At 46.2% G+C, this 25,637-nt stretch overlaps 1 protein-coding gene across 1 annotated transcript in view; it reads right to left on the reverse strand.

The window, feature by feature from the left end:
• The window catches only part of TRABD2A (TraB domain containing 2A), a 79,716-nt gene that overhangs the window by 49,273 nt on the left and 4,806 nt on the right, over positions 1-25,637 (reverse strand). Inside the window, exon 2 of the mRNA XM_040580109.1 lies at positions 21,983-22,543. Coding sequence (XP_040436043.1) covers positions 21,983-22,543 — 561 coding nt within the window. The remainder of the gene's footprint in view (positions 1-21,982; positions 22,544-25,637) is intronic.

Below are 25,637 nucleotides of genomic sequence, written 5' to 3' on the forward strand. Positions count from 1 at the left end.
GGACAAGATGCTAGCCAGGCCTCGGATGGATGCACTAGCTGTGCTGCCAGCTCACCTGCTGCTGGGAGTTCAAAGCCTGCTTGCTGGTTTTGTGCCACCACGTTGCGTCCCAGCTCCCCAGTGAACTGCTACACTGCTTGCCTGCAGCAGACAAAGTAAAATCTAGAAAAGAGCAACGTTACAGGATACTAAACCTGAAAGACATTTAAGAAGAGGCCAACACTTACTCAGTTCAGCTGATATGATGCACATGCTTTGACCTGTTTGAACAGGTCACACTGTTTATCCACAGGTCCAGATCAGCAGCCACAAAAAAAAAAAACAAAAAACAAACAAACAAAAAAACCCCAACAAAACAAAAAAACCCACTATAAGGAAGATGGTTGAAGGGCAATTCTTTTCTTGTAGACAGAGTCCCAAACTAGCCCCTTTTCCTGGGCTGGTTTCTCATTTCTAGTGAAGTTTTCCACTTCAAATTACAAATACCAATGGAGACAACAGATGAAGCGTTCAGTCTTTCACACACCTCGTTCTACAGTAGAAGATACAATGATCTATTTTAACAGTACATCACTGATAATAGCATGTATGGCTCTTCCTCGCAGCCCTTCTTCCCTCCTTGCTCCCAACTGCATTTTCCTGAATACACTTTCCACAATGCTGTCTCTGTCCATTAAACCAATGGACCTTTCTCTGGTTTGTAAGCCACTGAAGTATCATTCTTTACAACAGCAGCAACAGGCCTGGATGGTTGAAAGGTTTTCTGAGTAATGAAATCCCTAGACTTGGAAATGACAAACCAGCAAGGTCTTCAAGGCCATAACTGTTAGACTACCTTGCAACACAATGGTATGCTGCATCCCACAGTTACCTGATGCATCCACATACTGTCTTCTGCCCACGACCTCCTCTCAGGAATTCTTCTCCAGCTAAACAAATCCAGTACGTATTGTATCTCCAAACCCATAATGCTTTTGATATGTGGCTCTGGAAAAGTTATCTAGTCCTGCCTGGCTAATGTAGGCTAACTTTCTCTAAATCTTATTACAAGGTAGTGAAACAAAACAATTCCTTCATGTCTGTGCCTGCCTGGACAGCATCTCTGTGCTAGCCAAGTTCAGCAGAGCAGCTGTAATGTCTTCATCATCCCTCAGCCATAATGTATCTGTAGCTCAGGAAGTCCCCATGCCTCTGATAACCACAAACTGAAAGATCACACAGGGGGAAGTAAATTTATGCATGTCATATTTCTTACGCTCATTCCTTAAGTACCCTGTGGGTGAAATCTAGCTGGAACCATGACTCCTAATTTTTATAGCTAAGCAGCTAATGTAAAGCTGTTGTTAAAGAGTCAGGCTGAGCTGGGACAGTGGGAACTGCTATGTTCACTCTCTGTCCAGGAATTTCCCATTTCACTGCTCACTGGAAAGAACCTAAGTGAATAAAATTTGCCTTATTGCACAATTTGCAGTTGTAAACACTCCTAGCCCAGAGGAGGTGAACGGATCTGCAAAGCAGAACAGGAGCATTCCTTGCCACATCTGATTAGACGGAGCACAGAACTGTACATTAAATTCAGCACAGTCTATAGAATAGCAGGCTGCAAATCAGGTACAGCCAGATGAGTTGTTTCAGCACAAAACAAGAGAATGAGAAGGTGAGAAAGACTTTCACCAACTACAAAGTAAGAGGACTCTCTGCTGCCATAGGCTACACCACTAATAATTATTGATGTAATGTTAGCCAATCCTCTCCAGCCAGCTTGCTGTACAGCATTATAATCTTGCACTCCAATAAATACCATAACAGGCTTCCCCTGTGGCTGCTTCTGTCTCTCAATGCCACAACTGGACTGCTTCTTCTGAACACACCCTTCTCTTGATGCACTGAACCTACAAAGCCTAGCCTAGCTACAAATTAGCACAAGGAGTATTGGCTAGCAAAGCCATGTGGTGTCCTCACTGTCTCAGTAGGACCAGTTGTGATGCTCTCCACAGAGGCTCTCAAAAGACCTGGACATCTGAAACTTTAAAGGATATATAAAGAGTGAAAACATCAAGCACCTAGCTCATAAACTGTACCCTGTGCCTTTAACTCTGCAGTTGAGCATTGCTTTCTCCGGTTGCCGCTCCATTTGCGCAATGATGTGCAGCACAAGTGACTCACCTCTACGACATTTCAGTGGTAGAGCCTGGTGTAAGCCAAGACCAGGCACCTTGAAAAGCTTTGGAGCCAAACTCTGCAAGGTTACACGTTGTTTGAAAATCAGATAAAACCAGTATGAGCAGATATGTGCAAAGTGCAAACTCTTAAGAGCAACCAGACCTCTACAGGACATGCTGAGCGACAGCCAGCCTGGCATAGCCTGGGGAGGTAGAAGGGAAAGCAGCGATGCCAAAACCAGAATCCGGTCTCTTGTGCTATATTCCTTGCACACTCTCTCACTTACTTTATGACTCTGTAATATCTCCGAGGCTTAAGTAGTCTCTGTCCTTGAGAAATTTGATTTCAGCCATCTCCAATCCTGGACCAACTATTTCACAACCCATCTTCCCATGGCTGCTCATGCTGTGCAGTTTTGAAGCCAAATCCAGCAATCCCTTTGCTGTTTGACTCATGCTGGGACAAAGCCATTTCCTACCATAGTTCTGCCCCTCCTCAACAAATAAGATGGCACGTGACTGAAAAGAAAACCACCTTCCTGGTAGGAGCTAAGGCTGAGAAACGGATTGTCTTCAGGCACCATTATCTGGGCCCTAGAGACTTTACCCCATTTAAATTCCTATGATTCTTAGCAACAAGACAGTACCTTAATTTTCCTCTCCCACTCTTTTTAAAAATCATAGCAAAGATAAGGGACAACTGCTTCTACTCAAATCAGTCTGAGTAAGTACAGTTTCTGCCCTCATCAAAAGTAAATGCATCACAGCTTCCAGAAAGATGCTTTCCCAACAGCATTAAGTCTAAGCTATGAAAGTCCATCAATAAAATCCTCTGCTGGACTCTTATGTGGCCAAGATAAAGTTCTCGTTATCAGCTAACTAATCTGCAATTACTCTTCTCCAGGGACTGAAGTGGATGGAAAAAAATACCTTGGCCAGGGCAAATGCAATTAGAAACAGTAAGTTATCTACAGGATGTTTGAAATCTCCACATAATACTTACAATATGTAAGGTGAAGATTCATACATTGGTGGGTCTCCAGGTTTCCATTACACGACCTGTGGCTAGACCCTGGATGATACATCAACTAGTTTCTCGGGGAGCCAGGGTGGATTAAAAAGCAGTGGGAATAGAAAAAAAAACAGGAGTTCAAGCAGACCAGCAGTGCTGAAGTGCACATACCTGCTCTGGAAGCCTAGAGACAGGCATTTGCAGGCAGAGATGCTGGGGATGAAGAGGATCTTGCTCAATCATGTGTGCGATCCCAACTTCAAAGCAGATGTTCCTCCTAATTCAGCAGTGCTGCACCTCTGCCTGGCACAGGTGACACAAGAAGAAAGGAAGGAAGGGAAATGCTCTTTATTAAAAGCCTACAGACAGGCTCCGGACAGAAGGACTGCATTGTCCCCTGGGACAAAAAGGCAATGTGGACAACCTCTGGCTCATTGTGGAAGTCCCTGAGGAAGGTAGCTAAGCACAGAGACCAGGAAACTCAGCTGGGAAGGAAATGCAGAGGAAATGCAGCAGCACCCATCAGAGCAACTGCCTTGTTCCCAGCCTTCCAACAAGTTGCATGTTTTACTCCCTCTGCCAGGTAGAAATTGATAGGTGTCTGCACAGCAAACACCACCGCAGTCCCTGGGAAGCTATTTAACCCTCTGTGGGATGGCACGGTCTACGTACACCACGTGCCCTGGTAAACCCATTTCACCTGCTCTCACCCCGTCCTTTGTTTCCCAGCTGGAGGAAAGACCATTTCTTTTTACCTCACAAGAGGCTGTAAGTGACTGGAAACCTAAGCCCTATCGCACCCCTCTCAGCATCCTCCTGATGTCTCCCTGCAGCTCTGGCTGTGCAACCTGCAGACTGTGCAGATGTATGAATCCAGCCAGAAATACAATCCTGCCCAGAGGGCACTTTCTGTGTTGGGTGTAACAAGGTCGTGGGAGACAGGCAGTTTGACTGCCAGGAATCTGGGCTTCCTTCTCACTCACCTCCTGGCAGGTAGGGCCACCACCTGGTGTGCACACACTAAGGGCAGGAGCACAGCTGGAAGACCTGCTGCCCCCAGCTCTGCACTCATCTTCCAGAATGTCACACGTGCTTGCACCCAATGCTGGGGAAGAAAACTTCCAGCAGACACTGACTCCCAGGAGGCCTGCAGCACTTCAGCAAGGAGCTGAAGTGTCTTGGGGCAAGCAGTGATGCTCTTGCAGAGCTGACGCCTGTCACCCACCAGTCCAGGAAAGTTTGCTTAACAGTTGCCTTTGTTTTTAAACACAAACCCTGGTGGAGTCCAAAGTGTTTGCTTGCTTAGAGTCAGTCCTCAGGCACTCCACTGGTTCATGCTAGACCTGTCTGACTGTCTTGGGAATAAATCTGTCTCTGTATTCCATGAAAAAAGAAATAAAAGGAAAAAACAAAATTCTGGCCAAATGTTGATATTAAACTGGAAAAAGGAGCCAGGCAGAAATGTAGTTAAAGCTCAGTTCTAGTTCTGCCCTTTTACTCTTACTCCGAAAAAGGGCATAAGGTCAGTATCCAGAGGGGGGGGGGGGGGGGGGGGGGGGGGGGGGGGAAGTAAAAAAAAAAAGTCAGTTCACACTGAAGTGGAACAGGAGTGTATTTCCCAATGCCTGTGTTGTTCAGAGGCAGCAGGGAAAGTGACAGCAGCACTATAGTACATAGTGCCGCAGTACCAGGGTGCCAAGCAAGCCAGATCTGACTAAAGAGTTTCTAGAAAACCAAGCCCTGGATGTGGGACGAAGTGCAGAATGACAGCCCAAGGCAGAAACTGAGACTAACTCAAGTCCCGGTCCCCTTGACCTCTCCCCTTCTCCTGCTGCACACACACCTTGGGGGCTGTTGCTGTGCCTGCAACCACGTGAGTGCAAAGTGACATTTTGTTTAGCTTCTGCATCACCAGCAGTCTGACCTCAGCTGCATTTATGTCAAGAGGTGGTGAGAAGAATGAGAAAACACAAGCCAAGGGAAAGTAGAACTGAGCAAAGAATGTTTTTCGTAACGCTATGTGTAAGGCTCTTTACCACATGAACTGGAGGAGTGACGTTTTAGGGACAGCAAGGAAAAGCTGATTGACCTGAAACAGCAGGAAGACAGGAGGGTCACTTGCAACAGTTTCCTAATGAGCTGAGATCATTTGTGCTGGTTCTAGCCCATGTAACACATTGGTCTCCATTGAAAATTCAAGCACTGAGTGCACAGGTACCCATATAAAGACTAAAAAGAGAGCGATGAGTGTAAAAACCTTGTATATTTCTAGTAAAATCAATGCTGATTTGCAGCCACTGAGCATTTTAATGAGTAGGCAGTTTTCAGGATGTAAACCAGTGTGACTAAGGCATGTGACTGCAGAACTAGCACCCTGCAATGTTACACCACAAAAACGTGTATAACATTCTTGATACAGGGAATTGCTGCTTTCCTTGGCTGGGACACGTCTTAGGAAAGCAGTGTGCAAGGAGGGATTAAAAAATGAAGGTCAGCAGCACCCCTGACCCAGAGGAGCAGCTGTAAATTCAGCATATACCATGTGTTTTCCAGAGAGGTACTCTCCATAAAGACCCATAAAGGTCCCATGTTTGTATAAAGAGATCTAACATCAGAATTTACTCCTAGGACTTTTCCCATTTCTTCTAAAAGGACTGAAGCAGAAATCCACTGACGTCTGCAGGAGATCCTTTCCTGACTTTCACGAGCTTTGCATCAAGAAACAGCAGCTGACTTTTCACAAATATCCTTAAGACAAGGCTATTGTTACCTTTCCAGTTTCCACAGTCTACCTGCTCCACTATTGACCAACTTGATCTGCATGCAGAAGTAGCTCTTTGCCAGACTCTGAGCTTCACCAAAGCTAGGAGAACAAGGAAAATGGCACTACAAGCTAGGGCAGAGCTTCCCTGCAAAATTTAGATTTGATCTGAAGCAGCTCACCTTCTGTTTGGCTACACAGGACTCTCTAACAGCCTGAGAGCTGCAGGATTCCTTTTCACAGTCTTTCCTAAGCCAAGCCTATTCTGGCTTGGGGGACACATTCCAGATCCACCACTCTGGTTCTACATCACATGGTGACACACCTTATTTAGGGAGGTCTAGCATCATGCAGCAACTCTACAACTGCTTGATCTCTAGACATGGACAATCTCTCAAGAGATCTCCATCCTCTATTTTAAGAGCAAGAACAGAAAAGCATGTGGCACATGGGATCACAACGGTGGAGGCTAGGCAGATACCATCGAGCCACTACCATCACTTCACCACATTGCCTGGGAACCTGCTTTATGCCAGCATACTGTCCTGCACACTCCCTTCCAAACAAAAGCCACCAGCATGGAGCTCAGCAAGAAACCTGCAGGGTGGCTCCTTCCAGAGAGACATAGCTGGCAGAAGGATATATAGAAACATCAATTATGGACCAGCACACATCTCTTAAAAGCAACAGTATCTGGGAATACCTGTTTCTCCTGTCTCACAGTCACACAGCCTTTGATTCACTTAAGGTTTCTGAGCTGCCAAAGGATGCAATTCCTCTAAATTTTGGATGTCTGCTTAGCTATTGCATATGCACAATCACACATGATGGCACTGGAAAGAGGACAGTGCCTTCTCTCAAGGACTTTCCCCAGTGACCCCACGACTTCTGGAAGTTACAAAAACATTACACTCCAGCAGTCACAGACAATGGGTTGCTATGCAGGTGACACAGCTTCCCTAATCCACCACAACAAGGAATGGACGGATACATACAAGACAGGTCTTCAAAACACTGTAATGGCCTTGAAACACTACCAGCCTGAAAACTGCCTAAGCAAGGCAATTAATGCATTTGGCCAGGTTCCCAGTCCTCACTGAACATGGGAAGGACAGAAAAGACATCCCCACCTATCCACGATGCTATCTGTAACAGCGGCACCACTATGACATTTTGGAAACAGTTTTGCACCAGCAGTAATGAGCTCCAACTCTTGCTTTGGCCAGCTGGCCAGAATTCAGTAAAGTCTGAAGAATCCAGCCTAGAAATTTTAGCTCTTAATGTCAAAGTGGACTAGCCTAAAACAACAACCAAATTTTAGGCAAAGGAAACAGGATTATACCCTGAGGATCCATCACAATGCTACTGTACAGACATGCTGTAGGTTTCCCAGACATTATGAGCAAGAGGAGCAACTTCTGCTACTTACCAGCATCACTGATGCCTCAGTTTCCCACCTGCATGCATCACAGGCTCCCTACCACTGTTGCTGTCCCAGTAACTGCCAAAAAGCACTGCTCTGGGGACCAGCTCAAGCCATCTTCACAGAAGTGCCCAGGAAAGTGTCTTGCATTCCAGGATAGCATCCAACTAAAGGGACCTGGCAACACAAGTGCTTTTTAAACCACTTTTCATCTGGCTGGTGCTCCCTGCGCTTAGTGCCACAAATCAAGGGCAAGCCAACGGAACCAATGGCAAGGGCTGTTGTCACTTGCCAAAATCCCAGCCCTCTACTTGACAGCACAAGGTATGGCAAGGGCTTTCGTGAACATAAAGGGAGCAGTGCGATACCGAACAATTGCAGGGCAGGGCACTCAGAGCCCACATGCCATGCATCTCTGCAGCATCCATGTCCTGCACCAGGCAGGGACAGGCCCTTTACAGTCTTGTAAGCCACGAGTTTAATGTGGGAGCTTAGTGAGATGAAGGGGGCATTGAACTCTAACCACTCACCCATGACTAGCCTGAGCAGGAATGTGGCTTACAGGCAGCATTATGTCTTTATGGTCACACGTCATTCCTTGTTAAGCAGGTAAACAGATCCCAGAAGAACTGGCGCCTGTTCCTTAGGGATCTTCCTCTGCAGGTACTGCAGCACTGAATGCAGCCCTACAAGTATTTGGTCCCTCTCACTCACACACATCTGTCTGATGCCTGAGGGCATTTGGAACTGGCTAGCAAAGGCCTTCAGTACCACAAGCACACAATAGACCCCTCTGCTTGGTGGCGGTGTACTGCTCCTGAAAGCTCAAGCCCATTTGCAGTGGATGTGCAGCAGAAAGCACACAGCTTTGACCTGCAGCTGCCTCCCACTCCTGCCTGCCTCCATGCTAAAAAAGTCACAGTACCTCAGTAACTCTGTTTTAGAATAATTTCTTGTCCTATGTCTCACTGTCAGAAAAAAAAAAAAAGAAAAAAAAGAGGTCTGGTTTCAGATCAGCATTAAGAAAGTCACGCTGGCACTGACAACAAACTTATGAAGCTTCAATCTACAGGAAAGATCTTAAAAAAAAATATCTGGAAGCTGCTTGAAACTGCTTGTCTAGCCTTAAATACAGATGTCTACATGCCCCAAAGTGGTATTTTATAAGACAAAACAAAATGTACATTGATCCTATGCGTGAATCAGCAGCTCTTGAACACTACCTAGAAATCTTTTCCATTTCAGAGAACAATTTGGTTGTGATTTAAAGCTTGAACAACAGCAATTCCACCAGGAATGAAGGAAATATGTTCAGCTGGCTACTTTCAGAAACCAATTGTATTGATTCTGATAGTGTGTATCCTCAGCAGCCAGACGACTGGACTTAGGGGTTTTGCTGCATTGTTCCTCTTCTTCAGACAGATACCCAAGCATGCTCATGAAATGACTCAGTTTCTCTACACACAACTTTGTAGAATAATTTTCATCACTCTCCTGTTGTGCAGCATGGTGTTCAGGTCCCAGACTAACTGCATAGCTCTTCTCTAACCTTGCTCCAATTCTTCAACATTCTCTGAAGTGCTGACACCAGGACTATGCAGTGTTTCTGCACTGGGCTCCTCAGCACATTTCTGCCATCCTCAGGTGAGTGGTAGGAGCAGGGAAATCTCCCTCTCAACTGCAGTACTGGGCTTGGCAGTCATGTTAGCAAGTTATCTTTCAAGCCTTTTGCACCTTTAATGTATTCCAGATAAGGCCTCCTCCAGCCTCGCTAGCTTGACCTCCGTGCTCTGCTCCAAGATGTACGGCCCTGCATTTAACAGCAGGAGATCAGCCCAGTTTTCCAGGTGACTCAGCTCCACTCCCACAGCTGATCCGTTGTTCACGTCCCATCCATCTGCAGGATCTCCATGTTTGTGCTAACATTTATTTGGTACTTGCATCACTTACAAAGCCACTGATACTTTCAGTACTTCTTTACAAGCACCTTCTAGCTTTCCTCCTCCCTGGTGGAGGATGACTCTCCATCTGCAGCCATTTTATGAGAATGATCACTGCCCCATAGGTATTTACAATAAGCCACTTTGATTTTGTCTAGTGTGTACTCCTGTATCAGAGTATCCCCAGGAACAAAATCAGAAGCCTTCAAATCTATGTATAATTAATCAGCACAATGATTTTTATCACCAAAAAGTCATACTCTTATCAAGAAGTGGAATCATGTTTGTTTGACAAGGCCAGATTCCCATTCAAGGGAAACTGGCTAGCAGCATCCTGCCTTCTCTCAGCTCTTCACCAGCTGCAGAGTTTATCAGCCTTTTTATGCTTTGAGCAAACTGAAGTTTGGAGAGCTTGACAAGCTACCCACTCATTGTCCCAGAATAATGCTGATACAGTAAGTTTTTTCCACTCCCCTGAAGCTTTTCAAGTGCCTATATTAATGATTCAAAGAGTTCCTTGGCTTAGTCTCTAAATATTCTGGACTGTAAGTTAACCATCGTTAATGTTTCGTACATTCAAAAACACTGACATTTAACATTTTTCCTAATTACTGGAAGTAATTTCTTACTGGAGCAGAAAATATTCCCTTATGACCAAGCTATGAATACCCAGTGTTCCCCTTTCCAAACACCAAGAAATAGTTACTAGTTATTTCTGCCTTTCTTTTTCATAAGCAACAATTTTGCAACCCTGTTCAGTATGGAGCCTGTACCACTGCTAGGATTTCATGAATCCCCGATACATTTAAAGAATCCTGTCTTATTGTTCCAAACCCACTGCCCAAAGGCTATTCATTGGTACCCTTCAGTTCTTTCATCAATTGTCTGCATTTCCTTGCAGATTACTTGTCCACGCCGCTTCCTCTATTTTTCCTTTCATTGTATTTTGGGTTTTTTATTGCTGCTTTCATCTCCTCTGTTAACTAAAACAGCTTTTTTTTTTACTAAAGAATTCATCTTTGCAAATGCAGGATTGTGGTTTCTCAGGGACCTAACATAGGATTCTTGAACAACTCCCAATTATCATTCACATTTTTATGCTTAAGTTCTTCCTCCCACTTTATTTGGCCTATAATTATCTTCAGTTTGGGGAAGTTAAGCCCCCTAAAAGCACCCATCATACATATTATTAGTTGGGACTATATATTCCCTTTTCACGTAGCGAATGAAGTTCAGTCACAACTACTTGTACCTAAGCAAACTTCCTTTTCAGTTCAGTGATTATTTCATTTTCATTAACCTGGATGAGGGCTGAAATTGCATTACTCCAAGCCAGCTGTGATACCTTCTAGACAGAGTGTTATTCACGTATGTCTTTTAAGTGAACAGGTTTCTTCCAGAGCTGCAAAACCATACCTCAGATACCTAAATGGAATTTCTTCTCTTTCTTCTCCTCTAGCAGAGTTTCAAGGAGCTGCTCACCCAGGCATTATGCAACACTGCTAAGAAGTTATTTCCATCCTCTATGTTGCTGTTGATCACCTACAACCTTGAGCTTTCCAAGCCTTCTTCCTTTGACCTACCAACAGCTTCACAGCAAATAAAAAAAGATATGGTGTCACTCCATCTTCCTTCTCCATTTCATCCTTCCTAGAAAGCAGGGTTGTAGCTACTTTATTTTTAAACATTCCAAACATGCAACTCACCCCACCGGACTCCAGCTGTAACAATAGCCCATTTATCTTAATAAACAGGCCTTATAAATTCATACAAAGAAGAAACGTGATCAAAACACCCCAGCTTAACAAGTCACTGTATGCTGGCTAAGCAGCAGAGACTGTCCAGACTTTGGCCATACTGTATGAACTGTTTCAGCATTAATGCCTCCATGAGCAGCTCCCAACCACTCCTTATATGTCTGCATTTTGCAGGGTCAAGCCTTTTTGCAGGCATATGGAAAACTAGAAATACAGGGTCCAGTGCAATTTATTTTTAAACGCTCAATCTGTCACAGAGCACAGACTGGTGAGCCGTTGGGAGCACATAGCCAGACTGGGCAGAATGGATCTGCTTAGTCATCTCTTACCAATGCAAGACTGAAAGGTACACTATCTGGCTACCAGGTACCCACCATGGTCTCAAAGACAGTATACATGTACCTCACCTCAGGATGTCTGCAACTGCTCGAGTACAGAAATCTCAGCCCTAAATATCCCTAGAGACCATTTTACCAGACTTACCAACAGTGACAGGACTTCAGATCCTGTCTCAAAGAGCTATAGAGGAATATGGTATGTTTGCATTTTGGGGGATACCCTGAAAACTCCATGGGCAGGAATTTCCCCCAGCATACACGGAAGTTAGGGAGATTCTTATATGATATAGGCATGGGATATCACAAAGCTGAGTTAATCAATACACTCAGGTAGTCAAACTGCTGCACAATCCCAGCAGAACAGGTTGCTTTGGCCAGAATATCGTAAGAGCTTCAAAACTGAGCTCAGAACATCAGCAGCAAACCTCTGTCTGTCTAGCGCTGGCTAAGGACAGGTCTACCCTCCTGGGACAGCCCTGTCAAGTGGGCTAGCAACCACACTGTCAAGCCTTCCCAAAGCTGTGCAGCCCTGAGATGCCTAGTGAAAGACCTGTGAGAGTTAGTTTTGTGCTGATCCTGTGCAGCTGTGGAAAGCTAACCTGCTTTAGCCTTCTTTACCATTGGATTCTGACACAACTTACCTGTCTTTCTGGGTGCACAGCAGAGGGATAGAACTGTGGGAAAAGACCAGTGGATTTCGAGCACCTGAGTGATCTAGTCAGCTCCCCACTACAGAAGAAGTACAAGAGAAGCCCAAAGCAATAATAAAACCTGCTTTTCACCCTGTTTCTTCAGATGTACCAGTGAGCCAAGACTCCATGATCTGGTGAAAGGTTTGCAGGTGGAGAGGCAGGAAGATGCTTAGGAAAATGTCCAGAAGAAAGGTCAAATTTTCTCAGCACTTAAAATCTTTAAGCAGTTAATCCAGGAGCCTCAGAAAAGGTAAAGCCTTTAGCTGAAATAACTGAAAATCTAGCTTACACTGAATGAGAGGAATCCAGGGCTGTAGTGTCAGTAGAGGGACTTCAACAACACCCGGCATTGGGACACATCCAGCAACACGCCACTGCAGGGCTGCAGCTTTCCTGCTGGTTCAGAGCTTCTGGTGTTTTATTTATACAATTGGTTCCCACAAGAAGTCCAAACACTTTCTCTGAGCTTGCAGGAAACTCTTCAAAGTGCCACAAGGTGCCACAAAAGGAAAGCCAAGGACCCTAGTGATGCAGTCCTCTGCTGCCCTGCCTCAAGCATGAGTGAAAATAAGCTTGAGCCATGCCTGGAGCAGGCTCATTGCTTAGCCAAGTGGAACACACCATGAAACTTGTCTCCCTGGTGCAGGTTAAATGGCTCATCCTGTGTGACATCACAGTAAGCCAACAACTGCCACTTCTGACAGGTGGAGGGTGCTAACTGTATTTGGGACACTCTCAAGACAGCAACAAGGCAGGACGCTCTCCCAGAGCCACGCATCTCAGTGGGGTCTCTCAGCTACTGCAAGTGGCGAGTATGACAACACCTCACCACAAGACATACACAGAAAAGGTAGCCAACACCTCAGCTTATGTCTTCGAGAGAGAGGATCATCCATGGGATGATGCTTGCTGTCTGGATCAAGTAGTATGGTTTACTTGCAGCAAAAAAAAAAAAAAAAAAAAAAAATCGCAGCAAGATTTGATGCACAGTTGCAAACACAGTTCATTTGAGCTTTGACAGCCTGATGGTCCATAAAGATGTAGAAATATTTTTCTCACATGGTACAGTTTGTGGGATACACTGATAAATTATAAGTAATCCACATAGAAATTAAGGGTTTGAGTAAATAAGATGAAAGTCAGACAGGAGCACTGAGTACGTTGATGATGCAGCCTCTGTGCAAAAAGAACGACGCTCAGAAAACAAAATAGAGCAACACAAAACCACATAAAAGCTACCATTTAAAAAATATACATATTTGCTACAACATTCCTATACTGCATTTACCAGGCACTTCATGTAGGTCAAGTCTGAAACAGCCTATCTTTTTTTGCCAAAGGTTAATTTGAGTTCTGGCCAAAACCAGCAATCCTGCTAATCTTGTTAGAGCAAAGAGACTGAGAAATGCACAAGGCCAGCTAACCTAAATCTTCCCTTACACGGTTCTATGACAGGATTGTGATCACAGTAAGTGGCAGACTAAACACTGTTACACATTTGTTTTTAATTGACAGGACCGGTCTTAAGTTGCATGGATGGACCCCTTCATAAACCTCTCCCTGCTTTCAGACTGCACAGCCAACTGCTCCTCACACACTTGTCTGTTTGACCTTTGCACGCTCAATAAAGATAAGCTTCATGAAAAGGAAGGAAATGTGGAAGTCTGAGTGCTCCAGCCAAGACACCGCCAAGGTTAGGTCTGCTGACCTGTTCCTTATCAACTTCCAAGACCACTTCCTGTTCCCGGTGAGCCAATGGAGCTTGAAAGCTGTTGTGTCTGAGCACCAACTTTTACTGCCACTTGTCTCAGGTTGAGTCTCCAAGCATCTGCCCACACAGACTGCATGCTCCAAGAGACTGGACAGATGTAGCATGACCCAGAGCACAACCTGGACTGCAGGCACTGCATGCAGGACCATCACACGTGCCAGGGCTAGGCTTTGGAAGGAAAAGGGCTGTTGCATCCCTGGGAACACCATCTCACCTGAAAACCAGCAGGAAAGGTTGTTGTTTTCCGAGGGCACAGCACATGCAGGGGTGACAGGAACACTAACCCAGACACCCAGCCTACCCTAGCATCTGTCTTCCAAAAGCAAACAGGCTGACCTGGAGGAAGGAAAGTGGGCAGCCAGCTACCGGTGCACTCAGCTGAGCCTGGCACCAGGCGACTCCCACACAGGACACCTAGCTAGGCCCATGTGGATGCACAGGCTCTGTCCCCACTGGCACTGCTGGCATAGCTCAGCATCTCCAGAGACAAGTCATGCCCTTTGTTTCAGCTGCTCACTTCAGCCAACCCTCTGGAAAATGCAGCCCCAGTTACATTTTGGGAATGATGTTCCCACACCTGCCCAGTGAGGCAGAAGCCCAGCACCCTATCTCCAATGTCAGCAGAGCACCTACAGAGTGGCTCTTTCCCTAGCACTTGCCCTCAATTCAAGCTGTCAGGGGCTGAGGGATGTCTTGAGCCAAAGATGCCATGTGGGACACACATGAGACTCCCTGGTGTGACTATACATCTGTCTAATTCTTTCAAAACTGTTCACACATTGTGTTCAAGCACCTTTCACCCAAGCACGCTGGAAATTAATGATGCCTTGTGCGGATGTGCATCTACCTGCTAAGATTTCTGCCTGGTAATAGTTTTATTGAGGGTCCCAATCTTTCCTAGGTTATCAAAAGCAATGAAGAAATGTTCCTGCTGCTCCCTTTCTGCATTAGGCCAGATAAAGCAGTAGACATCTTAAACTGTTTTTCAGCTTCCTCGTCCTACTTGAAATCAACCTTTCTAACTAATAAAATCCTTCATGAAGATTATTGGAAATACTTACAAGATTATAGAAAACTGCGGAACAACAAGGATAACGGAAAACATACCCTTTCCAAAATCCTGATAGCTTTTTGTGAGCTTTCAAGTTTACTTGGTAAAGGCAATGGCATCAGTGAACAGAATTCTGAATAAAGCATATGGGCAGTAGGAATTTAGATAAACACAAACCCAACACATCACACACTGAAGACGTGGAGGAAAGAAATGGTAGTTAGTAGACCTGAATATGTAACTGCAGATGAGAAACACTATGTAAGCTACTAAGCACCTCTGCAGGGGAAATTCTTTGCCATACAGCATTCAATATACATGCCAACAACCTAGAGAGCAAAAAACACCCAGCAAACCCCAACTCTATCATTAATGGATTTTACAGGTAAAACAAAGGTCAGAGGAGCAAAATAATAAGGGGAAGAGAGCAGAGGTGCTGTGAAATCTGGATCTTCTGTTACAACAAATATTGTCTGCTGGTTTGCAGTTCATCTTGGCTACAGAGCAGGCAGAGACTGGACCACACCACCACAGGTTACACTCTCCCTTTCCTGGGAAGCAGTGAAGAGTAAAAAAGACTGAGTCGCTCAGGCATGAGCTCTGAGAAAACCACTGTGCCTGAAAGAACCACAGACAAACTCCGATGCATAAACAAGGAAAGATGAGGGTAGTGACAACAGCACTGCACGGAGCACACGCTTGAGTGCCATGACACAAGACAGATTCTGCTAGGCCTGGGAAAAGCTGAGGAATAGTTAACACATAGAAAACATGCCCTGCTGGCCAAGGCTCAAGGGGTTCCACTTGCTTCATTTAACAAAACGAACATTCAAGGGCAAACTGATTACAGTTGCGGCACCCGCACAAGGTAGAGAAATTTGATAGTAGAGGCTTTTCAGTGAATCACAAACCCTCACAAATTCCACTAGTTGAGAGCTGAAGCTGGGCTGTATTTTTGGTCTGAATATGTCTAGGTTTGTTGAAGAAAACTAAAAATTAGTCTTCAGAACCACTGCCATGGGACAGAAACCATGTCACTGGGATGCAGGAGCCAAGTGGTATACCCATGGACCTGGCAATGCAGTCTGGGCCAAATAGGAACTGTTCTACAGCTGTTGGACAGGAAGGTGACAGCAGTGCAGACCAGCTCTTCGATCAGAAAGGAAGTTGGTCTTCCACAACTCTGCAGGCATGTGCCTTTAGGTTGTCCTGACAGCTTGCAACCTTCGGGTCCAAGGGAAAAGTTGGCAGCTACAGTCCCACAGTCTGGGTTCAGTAATTGGCAATAAGCAGTGAGCGCTCAGGATCAGGTGTCAGACAGAGCCACAGCATCAGGCCACTGTGACTGGTCACCGTAAGTCTGCACCAGGACCTAAGGATGTGCAGACCAAAGCTTAGTATGGACACACCTGACTACCTGACCAGCTGAATGAGCCAAGCCCACATCCCCTTCCTGCTCCACACTCCTTACTGTTGGTTAAGCTGCTCCAAAAAGCATCTAGTCCAGAGCTTCTGTGCACTCCCTTGAGTGGCCCCCAATGCCCAGGACCCCTCAGCCCACTGACAGGGCTGTGCTCCTCTGCAGCAGCAGTACTCTCACCCCAAGCTAGAGGATATCAAGTGTCATTGGAGTGTGTCTGCCGACCAGCTCACCAGCCTAGTGCTGACTTGTCAGAGGAGAGCAGGATAACCTAGTTACGAGCACACTCACAGCAGCGTACACACAACTCATCACCCAGCCCTCACGAACTGGGAAAAGGGGAAAGGTATTGGCATGCTCACGTCGTAACACTGGGAGCCAGCCACAGGCAAGGGGCCATCTGTGGGAGCTGCAAGGAGAGACAAAGCCACATTTACCACCTGACGTCTTCTGTTTCTGCTGTGTAGTATGCTGAACAAAGGGCATTTTTAATAGGCAAATCCAGCTGGTTGACAGGCACACAGAGTACAAATGCTAGAAGCTTATAGTGGCACATGTAAACCAGTGCCACAGCAAAATGCAGTTTGGGATTTCAAAGCCCTACCGCAGAGTCCAGGCTGTTTGAAACAAAGTCTCCACCCTTCTGAATGCAGAGACAGCAGATCAGTAACTGAATTCCCCTTTCACTCTCAGTAAAGAAAGAACTCTGAACTCTTCAGGTATTTAATAAGATCTTAATTAAACTCTAATTATGACAATGGAAATGCGAAGCCTTAGCTATTTTGGTTCCCACCAGCCAGCCCATTCCCCTTGCCTGATGTCTAGACGTGGAGGCTGCAGGTGTGTCTACATACAAACTGAAAACAAAAACAAATGTAGGTCATAGACTCAAGCAGCCAAAGATGCAAATAGGATCAATGCAGTTGTTTCAGCTCCAGTTCATGTGCAGAAAACCCTGATGTTCCCATCACCTGAGAAGGGAGGGCTGTTCCTGATGCATACATCTTGAAGTTACACCCTCAGGGCAGAAGATGCAATCAGGTTACCACAAGTAGTGTCCTGTCCAACTTGTTCAGCAGTGAGTGCTCTGCTCCTCTGTCAGCTCTTTCATCAAGCAATTGCTCTTCACTTTGCTCCAAGTTTGGATCTGAACTACTCTTTGCAGAGCTCCCACCACATGCCTCTCCTTGCTCTTTCTTTCTCAAGGTTCTCAGTTACTGCTGTTGGCAAAAGTGAACCTGAACCAGGGTCTCATGCATGGAAGCACTGCCAGATCTGACCTCATCACCCCAGAAATTAAAGATGAATGTTATAAATGATCAATTCAATGTAGAAAAAAGGCCCTTTGTTTGAAATGAGAAGACTAGCACAATTCCCTTTAACTTCATGCCTTTTGGGCCTAATTGCAGGCCATCACTGCTGTTCCTCTAACTTTCTTAGGGAAAAAACAAATCAACCAGCTCCCCTCTTCACACCTAACAAGGCAGTGGGTGCCTTGGCTTCCTACTTTGCCCCACAGATGTGCTCCTAGTTTTATTCCAGGGGCAATCAAGGCTAGTCCTTTCACCCAAGTGGGTACATAGATTAAGCAAGAAAAATTATACTGGTAAGTCAGAAGGGTTGTATTTGCTAAGCAGGAGTCTACAGCTCTCACAGTCTTCTTAGTGATCCAGAAATTGGAATACCTGAGAACCCTTTAGAGAAAAGCAGGAATCTCTCACCACTTTGTTGCTTGCAGGGGTTGCCCTTCAAGTAAAAACATGAACAACTGATGTCCTAATTAATGCAAAATGATCAATCCTAGAAGTGTTTGCTTCATCTTCTATCTACAACTGACTCTTTGGGGAAGTGGCTGAAAGATGCAAAAGATAAGACTTTCAAGTGCTCTGTCTCAGAGCTGGAGCAAGGATTTCAAGAGCAGTCAGTCCTTAGTGGCTCCCTGCTTTCTACTGACACCCCAGCAGCTTTGAAGACTACTTTTAAAGATGTAGGCATGTATTCAGATGCTTAGGTAGGAACAGAGCGCAGTGGCAAAGGTCTGGACACAGGAAAGCCACATGGCGAAAACAATTCTCAAATCAAGAACAGCTAACAGGTAGTCTTCCATCAAGCATCCCAAGCTTGGAGAAGCTAAACAGGTTATGGTCTTGGCTAGGAACTAGCAATGGCTCAAGCCTGGGTCCCATGCAGAGGGTAGTCACAAGCCTAAACTTTCTGTGTTCAAGCTCAAACGAGTCTGTCAGAAACACAGCCTGGACACCACCTGAGCGTGCCAAAGCACAGTCAATTCAAGTGTGTGGCACCGCAAGGGCCAAGGCCAGCTCATTTTGTGAGTCAATACCAAACTGATGTTCAAGATGCTACAGCTAGAGCCAACAGCAAAGCTGCACGGGCTTTAGGCTGGAGCACTAATGCCTCCAATCCTGCAAACGTCTAAGCACATGCGTAACTTGAAAGGAACAGTCGTGAGGTCTGAGGTATTGACTCCAGTGCTGGGAGTCAGCAGTGGTAGATTGTGTATAGCTACAAAGCCTTTTATCTTCTAGAAGCCCAGCTGCTGCTAGGAATGAGACCAGCATCCTTATACGGTATTGCAACAAGAAAGGCACTACCCATGAAAAAAGGTGGGGTGGGATAAAGTCTTCAAGACAAACTAGGACAGAAACAGTTGCGAAACAGGAAAATAAACACCATGGTCCTGGCATGGAGACAGACTAATCTTTCCATACTCCCTACAGTTACATAGATCTTTGAACAAGAGAGGAGGATTTAGGAGGCAGTAAGGTATTTCACAGATTGTTTACACATCATTGTGTACTATATAGAAATGATACTTTTATGGCCTGGCTATGTGGGCAGCCAGCCTGAGCTGAGCAAGAACAAGACAGATTTGGCAGGTAAAATAAGAGAGTCATAAAACAAAAGATAAAGAGGAAACTGGAACAAATACAGTCAAAGAAAAAGAGCCCCATGACAGGCAGTGTTAGCTGTTGTATGTGTGTGGGTTTTTGTATATTTTCTCCTCTTTCTCCTCACAAGGAGGAGGAGGAAGTCTCTAGCCTGGGTTTGTCTGCACTTTTCAGCTACTGAGCATTGTAAAACTCCATCAACACAATCAATAACAAACTGTTGCAGATTTCACCTGCAATAACCACTACCCACACCAAACGGGCTTTGTTCAACAGTATGGATCAAAAGTGGGACCTAGCCAGTAATAGTGTATTGCTTCTAACTGGCCTGGGAGTCCTCCTCATCAAGTAGTACAACCATGCCATAAATGAAAGAAAGAGCAAACCCTATGCAGAAGCATAAACTGAAAGTACTGAACTTGCTTCTCTGGCAAGGAAATCATCTCTGTGCAACAAAAAACATTCATTGTACAGGATTAGACCATTCCTTCTGGTTTTGTGTCCCCATTTTCCCCAGCAGAAGTTTATAAGCTGTCCCTGTGTATTCACCCACTTGAAAGACAGACGCAGAAGTAGTCTGATACTGGAAGTTCCCAGATAGCAGCACAATACCACGGAAAATCGTTTTCAAAGAGCTTATTTCAAAGTATTTGTTTGGTTTAATATAAACACATAATTAAATCAACTGCCTCAACAAACTGAGAAGAAAGCTCTGAAATCAAAGATTTCAAGAATTGCCAGCCATGAGAGTTCACAAGTCAGACTCTGAAATGCCTTGGCTTGGAATTGAAATTAGTTGGCTTAGAAACACAAAGAGCATCTGCCTGTGGTTCTTCTTTTCCTTGAGCTGCCCATATTGGAAATCTAGTTGTGGGCAGAAGTGAGGGTGTGAATTTGCGGTGTAAGAGCTGCTCCAGACCTGCTCCCACATGGGACAACATGCCTCTTCCCTATGGAAGTGAGCAGGTGTGAGAGCAGCCACAGCTCACATGGTGCACGTGCACACTTCGACCCACTATGGGGTAATCACAGGCTGTGATTTTCCCAACCAGAGCTAAGTTTCTCCTGCAGTTCTGGTTACCCTGACTTCCTCAGCTGGGCTCTGACAGTCAATGTCACCAGGCTGGGCAGCTGTATGTTGCGGGTCTGTGTTCCCACCCATGCAGTTTGCCAGCTCACTTGACATTTACTCCGCCTGCAAAACAGTACAGCAACAGCCACTCTGAAGAAAGCTGTGCGACAGCCTAAAGCAAGTGTCAACAGTTGCATAAGCTTGCAACCTGTATTTCTCAGCCTTCCTACTACTTTCTTACAAGGCAGTGGAGGAAGCACACGCCCCTGCCCTCCCACTTCTATCATACTAAACCAAAGGGGCAGTTTCAGCAAAATAAAAACATAGGCAATAATGTTAATAACAATGTTAATAAAGCCTTAACCAGGTAAGAGGTGGTGGAGATGAAGCTTCCCAGCCCATTTTTAGGGCGGCTGCGAGCAAACAGCGACAGCACAAGTATTCAAAGCACAGTTAAGCAAAAGACTGGAGATGCAAATGAGACTGCCCAGCTCCAGACAAGGGAAGAGTGCAGATATCTTGCATGCAATTAAGGACAGCATAAGTAATGCAGTGTGGGCTGCAGTGCCATTCCCTGCATTGTGGTCCCTGCCAAGATTGGCCAGGGTAGCAGCATTTCTGACATCTGCCCCAAACTGCCGTCCCTGCCTTTGCTGGGCTGCAGCTCCCTTCAGCACGGGAGACTGCATCAACACAGGGGAAAGGGTCGGGCATCAGTTGAAACTCCTCAGCCCCACGACCAAAGGTCCCCCCACCGTGGGCTACAAGGGCACGCTGCAACAGGCGGTCTTGCCTATTCCTAAGCAAACACCACTTTCTCTCCCCAGACTAGCACCTCCCTGCAGCAAAGCTACCCCAGGCCAGAGAGCTGCCTTATGCCTGCTTGTAATCCCACTGGGCAGGCAGGGACAGCAACAGATGCAGCTCCCTGGTGTATTTAGTTCAGAAAGCAGAGCCCATAACTGCCCCATCCAACTCATGGGCAAGAGAGGTCAGTCTTCTTGCCTGATGTGATACTGCATGAACAACAGTGCTAAACTCCAGCTGGTCTGAAAATATAAAGGCATTTGCACAAGGGCCCACAGTAGCCTGTGGAGCTCCCTGCAGGAAGCTGTGCTGTGCTGACCCTCATCTGGTCTTAAAGGAAGCAAAAAGCCAAAACCACCAAACCCAAAACTGAAACACGCTTTTCCCAATGCAAAGGATGGGCTCTTATTTCTGAAGGCACTAAGAGGTCCACTGGCATACTTTCCCAATCAGCACTTACTTCTCAGCTTTACTCGCAGCACCTCTGCTTCCCACAAGTGCTTTCTTCTTAACTAGCTTTTACAAAATCAAGCTTAGACAGTGAGCCCCAGCCTGCCCTGGGCTCCAGCAGGGCAGCCCACTCAATGTCAGTGAACAGACATCCAAAGGTCTGGTGCCTCTTGGGGTAGAGCCTGCCCAAGGCGGCCCAGGGAAGAGGACAGGGGTCTCTCCAGGGCAGGTCTAAATAAATTTAGGATGTGGCCTGAACTCCTACAGCTAGCAAGCTTTCCTGGGGGCACAGGTAAAGGCAGGGACTACAGGGAGCAAACACAAGTCTCACACTTACCCCACACCCCAGCCCGTGCTCTTGCTGCTGTGACATCCACCCAAGCAGCCAGCCTGGCAGCCAGCACACCACTGTCTCACCTGGGAGAAGTTCAGCCCATTGAGCGGGTGGCACTGCTCCTCCACTTTTTCCACAGCCCCAGTCTGCTTCTTCAACCGCTCCGCTTCCTGGGCCAGGTACAGATCCAGGACAGGCACGCCTCGCGACTTGATGTCTACCTCCGTCAGAGAGTTCACCATCAGCATCACCCACACCGGCCTCTTCCGCTCCCAGTTGCCTGCAATGGCGTTGAAGAGGTAGTCTGCATACAGCCCTTTGCCCCGCTGGTCTGGGGTCATCCAGGATGGCATCATGAGCTTGACATACTCCAGGTGCCGCTTGAGCCGGTGGTAGATGTCATGGGGCAGCACATCCTGGAGGTTCTCCCCCTGTGGCAGGAGCTGGCAGCTGGTGAGAGCCGAGATGGTGTAGGGGTCAGTGAGGTCCAGCTCAAAGTACACAATGTGGCTGTGCTGGAAGGCCTTCTTGGAGTTCTCTGGGATGAAATCCCAGACACGTGTGTACGGAACATGGATAGTGCCAAAGAAGTAAGATGGGGGATCTCTCTTGATGGTCCACAGGAAGGAGTTCAGCTCGCTTTGCTGGGGGAGAGGGAGACACAGCTGAGTAAGTACAAACATTTACACCACAGCACTGCAGTCCAGGGCTTAAGTAAAGCATGATGCCAAGCCAGCAGGTCATCTGTCTCAGCAGCTTGCCAGCGGTCGTTCTGCTCACACAGAGTCAGTACTCTCTGACCATCCTTTCTCTCAGCTCCTGAGGTCAAAATTCTAATTTCACTAATTAAAAACACAAGAAGATTGGCCTTGGCTTTCTCCTCCTGAAACTTAACACTGGGTCTTCTCAACAGTAACACCACCCTGGCTTGTCACCCAAGCATCTGGCAAAACCAGATGCAGAGCACAGCCCAAGCAGGCCATGCTCCAAACATTCCCGCCTTTTAACAAGTCAAAAGCTGGCATCACTTTGCTGAAGCACTTCAGCATAGCAAGGCACCTTTCAAAGAAACTGATGTGACACTTAGAGAATGCCACAGCATCTTAGAAGAACTTTCCGCTCTGAGCGAGACACCAAACAAATGAGAAACACACAACACTGCTGGCAGGCAGACTTGCTGGAGCAGGCAGAAATATGGGGCAGAAATTTTACAGGGATGTACAGGACCTCTTACAGCTGAGTTACCTTTTTTAAGTAGCAGAGACATGCATGCAATACCTTGGAAAGTGAGGGAAAAAATTCTGCAGACCAAACTCGGCCTGTGGTTCCAGGGCATACTATTTCAAACACAAAGGAGGAAAAAGCTTCCTTCTTTCTTAATTTAGCTTTTAAAGTCTCTCAATAAACCACAGCCATCAGGAAGTCAGAATCAGACTAAGATTGTTCCATTGCAAAATGTGCCTCATAGCATCCCCAGGAACACCAGAGCACAGGGCTGTGCTCAAGCCCTAAGCAATCCTGTGGGACAGGAAAGCAGATGGGGCAAAATGGATCTTGCCAAGTCACTTTACACCAACAGCAGACATGACCTCCATCACCTACCATGTGCACCCTGCTGGTGCAGTTGTCCTTACTGGTGCAATGGACACAGTCTCTATCTTTCTGTGCAGACAGGAAGAGGTAGCCTTTGCATGTCTAAGTAAGAGAACAGGCTTCCAGATGCACTCAAACATCTGGTCAGCCTTTAGCCAGCAGATAGCCTCAGAGCTGAGGTTAGCATTAAGTGTGCATGTGTGCTGATCTAAGCAGCCTGCCTGCCTGCCAAATGCAGAACAGGCTGCTTAGAGGAATTTATTGGAAGCACATTGCCTATAAATTTCTGATACTAAAGACCCAGGGTCAGAAAGGTTAATCTTAAGGACTGCTCTGCAACAGCTCATCCTGGACAACCTTCTCCAGCAGCTCTCTATGTCAAACTCAGGCCATGGATCAGGCAGCACTTCAGTGAAGTGCTACCACCAGTCCAGTTTACCCACATAGATCTGCAAACCAACTATACTCCAAAGAGCTCCTCACACACTTCTGCAGCACGTAAAGAGTCTGAAGGATACTTCAGACCTTGGTAACACCATGCTACAACTCCAGATCCCATAGGACAGTCTTGGAGTTCACTCCTGACTTACAGAGCATAAAAACTCTCCTGAAGACCATGGGAAGAAGGGAGAAAAAACATGATGCAGCACAGAAAGGTAATTAAGATACAGGGCAATAGGTGAGTATGAGTATGACATAGACCCAGGAAGAACACAGGAAAATAAATATGCAAAGTAAAACAAGAGTGAGAACACCACAGGGTTCCCTCCTGTTGTTATTCAGGAGGGAAAACTGGAGGGAACACCACTACAGTGAGAAATTAATGGGAAGTAGTCATCAGCCAGCAACAAAGAAGGACCAGAAGTGCTACTTTTTATCTATAAGCAAGCAAAAAGACAGAAGAGGCACCTAGGACAGGCACGAGGTCAAGAGGTCAACACTCCTTCACTTCACACAAGTCTGATCATGTACATGGCAGTGCACAAGAGCAGTCACAACTGCAAGGAATCATAAGGAACTAGTGGTCACCAGCCAGCTTAAAACTTCAATTCAGCTCCTGAACAAAGCCAGAAAGTTCAAGTCCAGATAGATGGTACCAGGCTTTAATGCCCATCATCAGTGCTGCTCTGGACAATTCACACAGCCCAGCCAGAAAGATGTTTGGCATTTCACTTTCACTTTTTTTTGCTCTGCAAATCACTCCAGCTTTCACAATCAGATACTGAAAGCAGAGTAATACTGCCAACTATTAGTAGTACTACCAAGGAAATTACACAGGCCATCAGGCACACAGTAAATAGTCTTCCTTTGAAGAGCCTGCAGCGCAGGCAGAAGATAGCAGGCTTCAACCTAATGAAACTTCTCACACAGTCCTAGAGACTGAGACCTTGAAAAGGGGAGCAGCTGGGCACTCTTGTTGATACTTCTATGCCACCAGGAGCTATCACGAACTTTGCAACCCACCCCAAGCACCATTCAGACCTCCCTTCTCAGAACTGCTAGAAGCCAGTGTGAGGGGCTGGAGAACAGTCCTGTTTCTTACAGGAAACATGAGAAACCTCATGAGAAACCTCCCCAGACCCTGCATAGACAGTTTCCAGGCACTAGCAGTTGGTTATCCTTACCAGGTGATGCTACGACAGGAGCTCACAAAGCTCACTTTCCCTCCAAAAGGTAGCATTACAGCTGCTCGGGACATGCTAGTGCTTCACACCCTTTTGGCATCTCCTTTTCCTGCAGAAGGTGGAGATTGGAGTTCCAGCTTTGCTCTGCCTCTATGCCAGACCCCTGCAAAAAGCTTTCTACTGCCTTATGTGAGACAGGATGGAGCAAAGTCGTTGGTGTGCCTGAGCAGGTCTGTGCTTCCCCTGCTATACCTTCTGGCACCCTCACATCCCCCTTCCCAGAGCTCACACGAGTTTCACTACAGCTTCTTCAGAGAACAAAAAGCAAGGGTATAATCTCTCCCCAAGACCATAAAAGGGAAGCCATTAAAACAATGCTTTAGGTGGCTGTGAGACAGCACAGGAGTAGTGCCGAGGCTTGCTCAGCATCACAGTATACGCCGTCACTGGCACTGCCTTTCCCTCACCTCACTTCCCTGACAGCGTTCAGTAGATAAAGGTGCTACAACCCAATTTTCCT

The sequence above is a fragment of the Falco naumanni genome, chromosome Z, assembly GCF_017639655.2.
Source record: "Falco naumanni isolate bFalNau1 chromosome Z, bFalNau1.pat, whole genome shotgun sequence".
NCBI lineage: Eukaryota > Metazoa > Chordata > Aves > Falconiformes > Falconidae > Falco > Falco naumanni.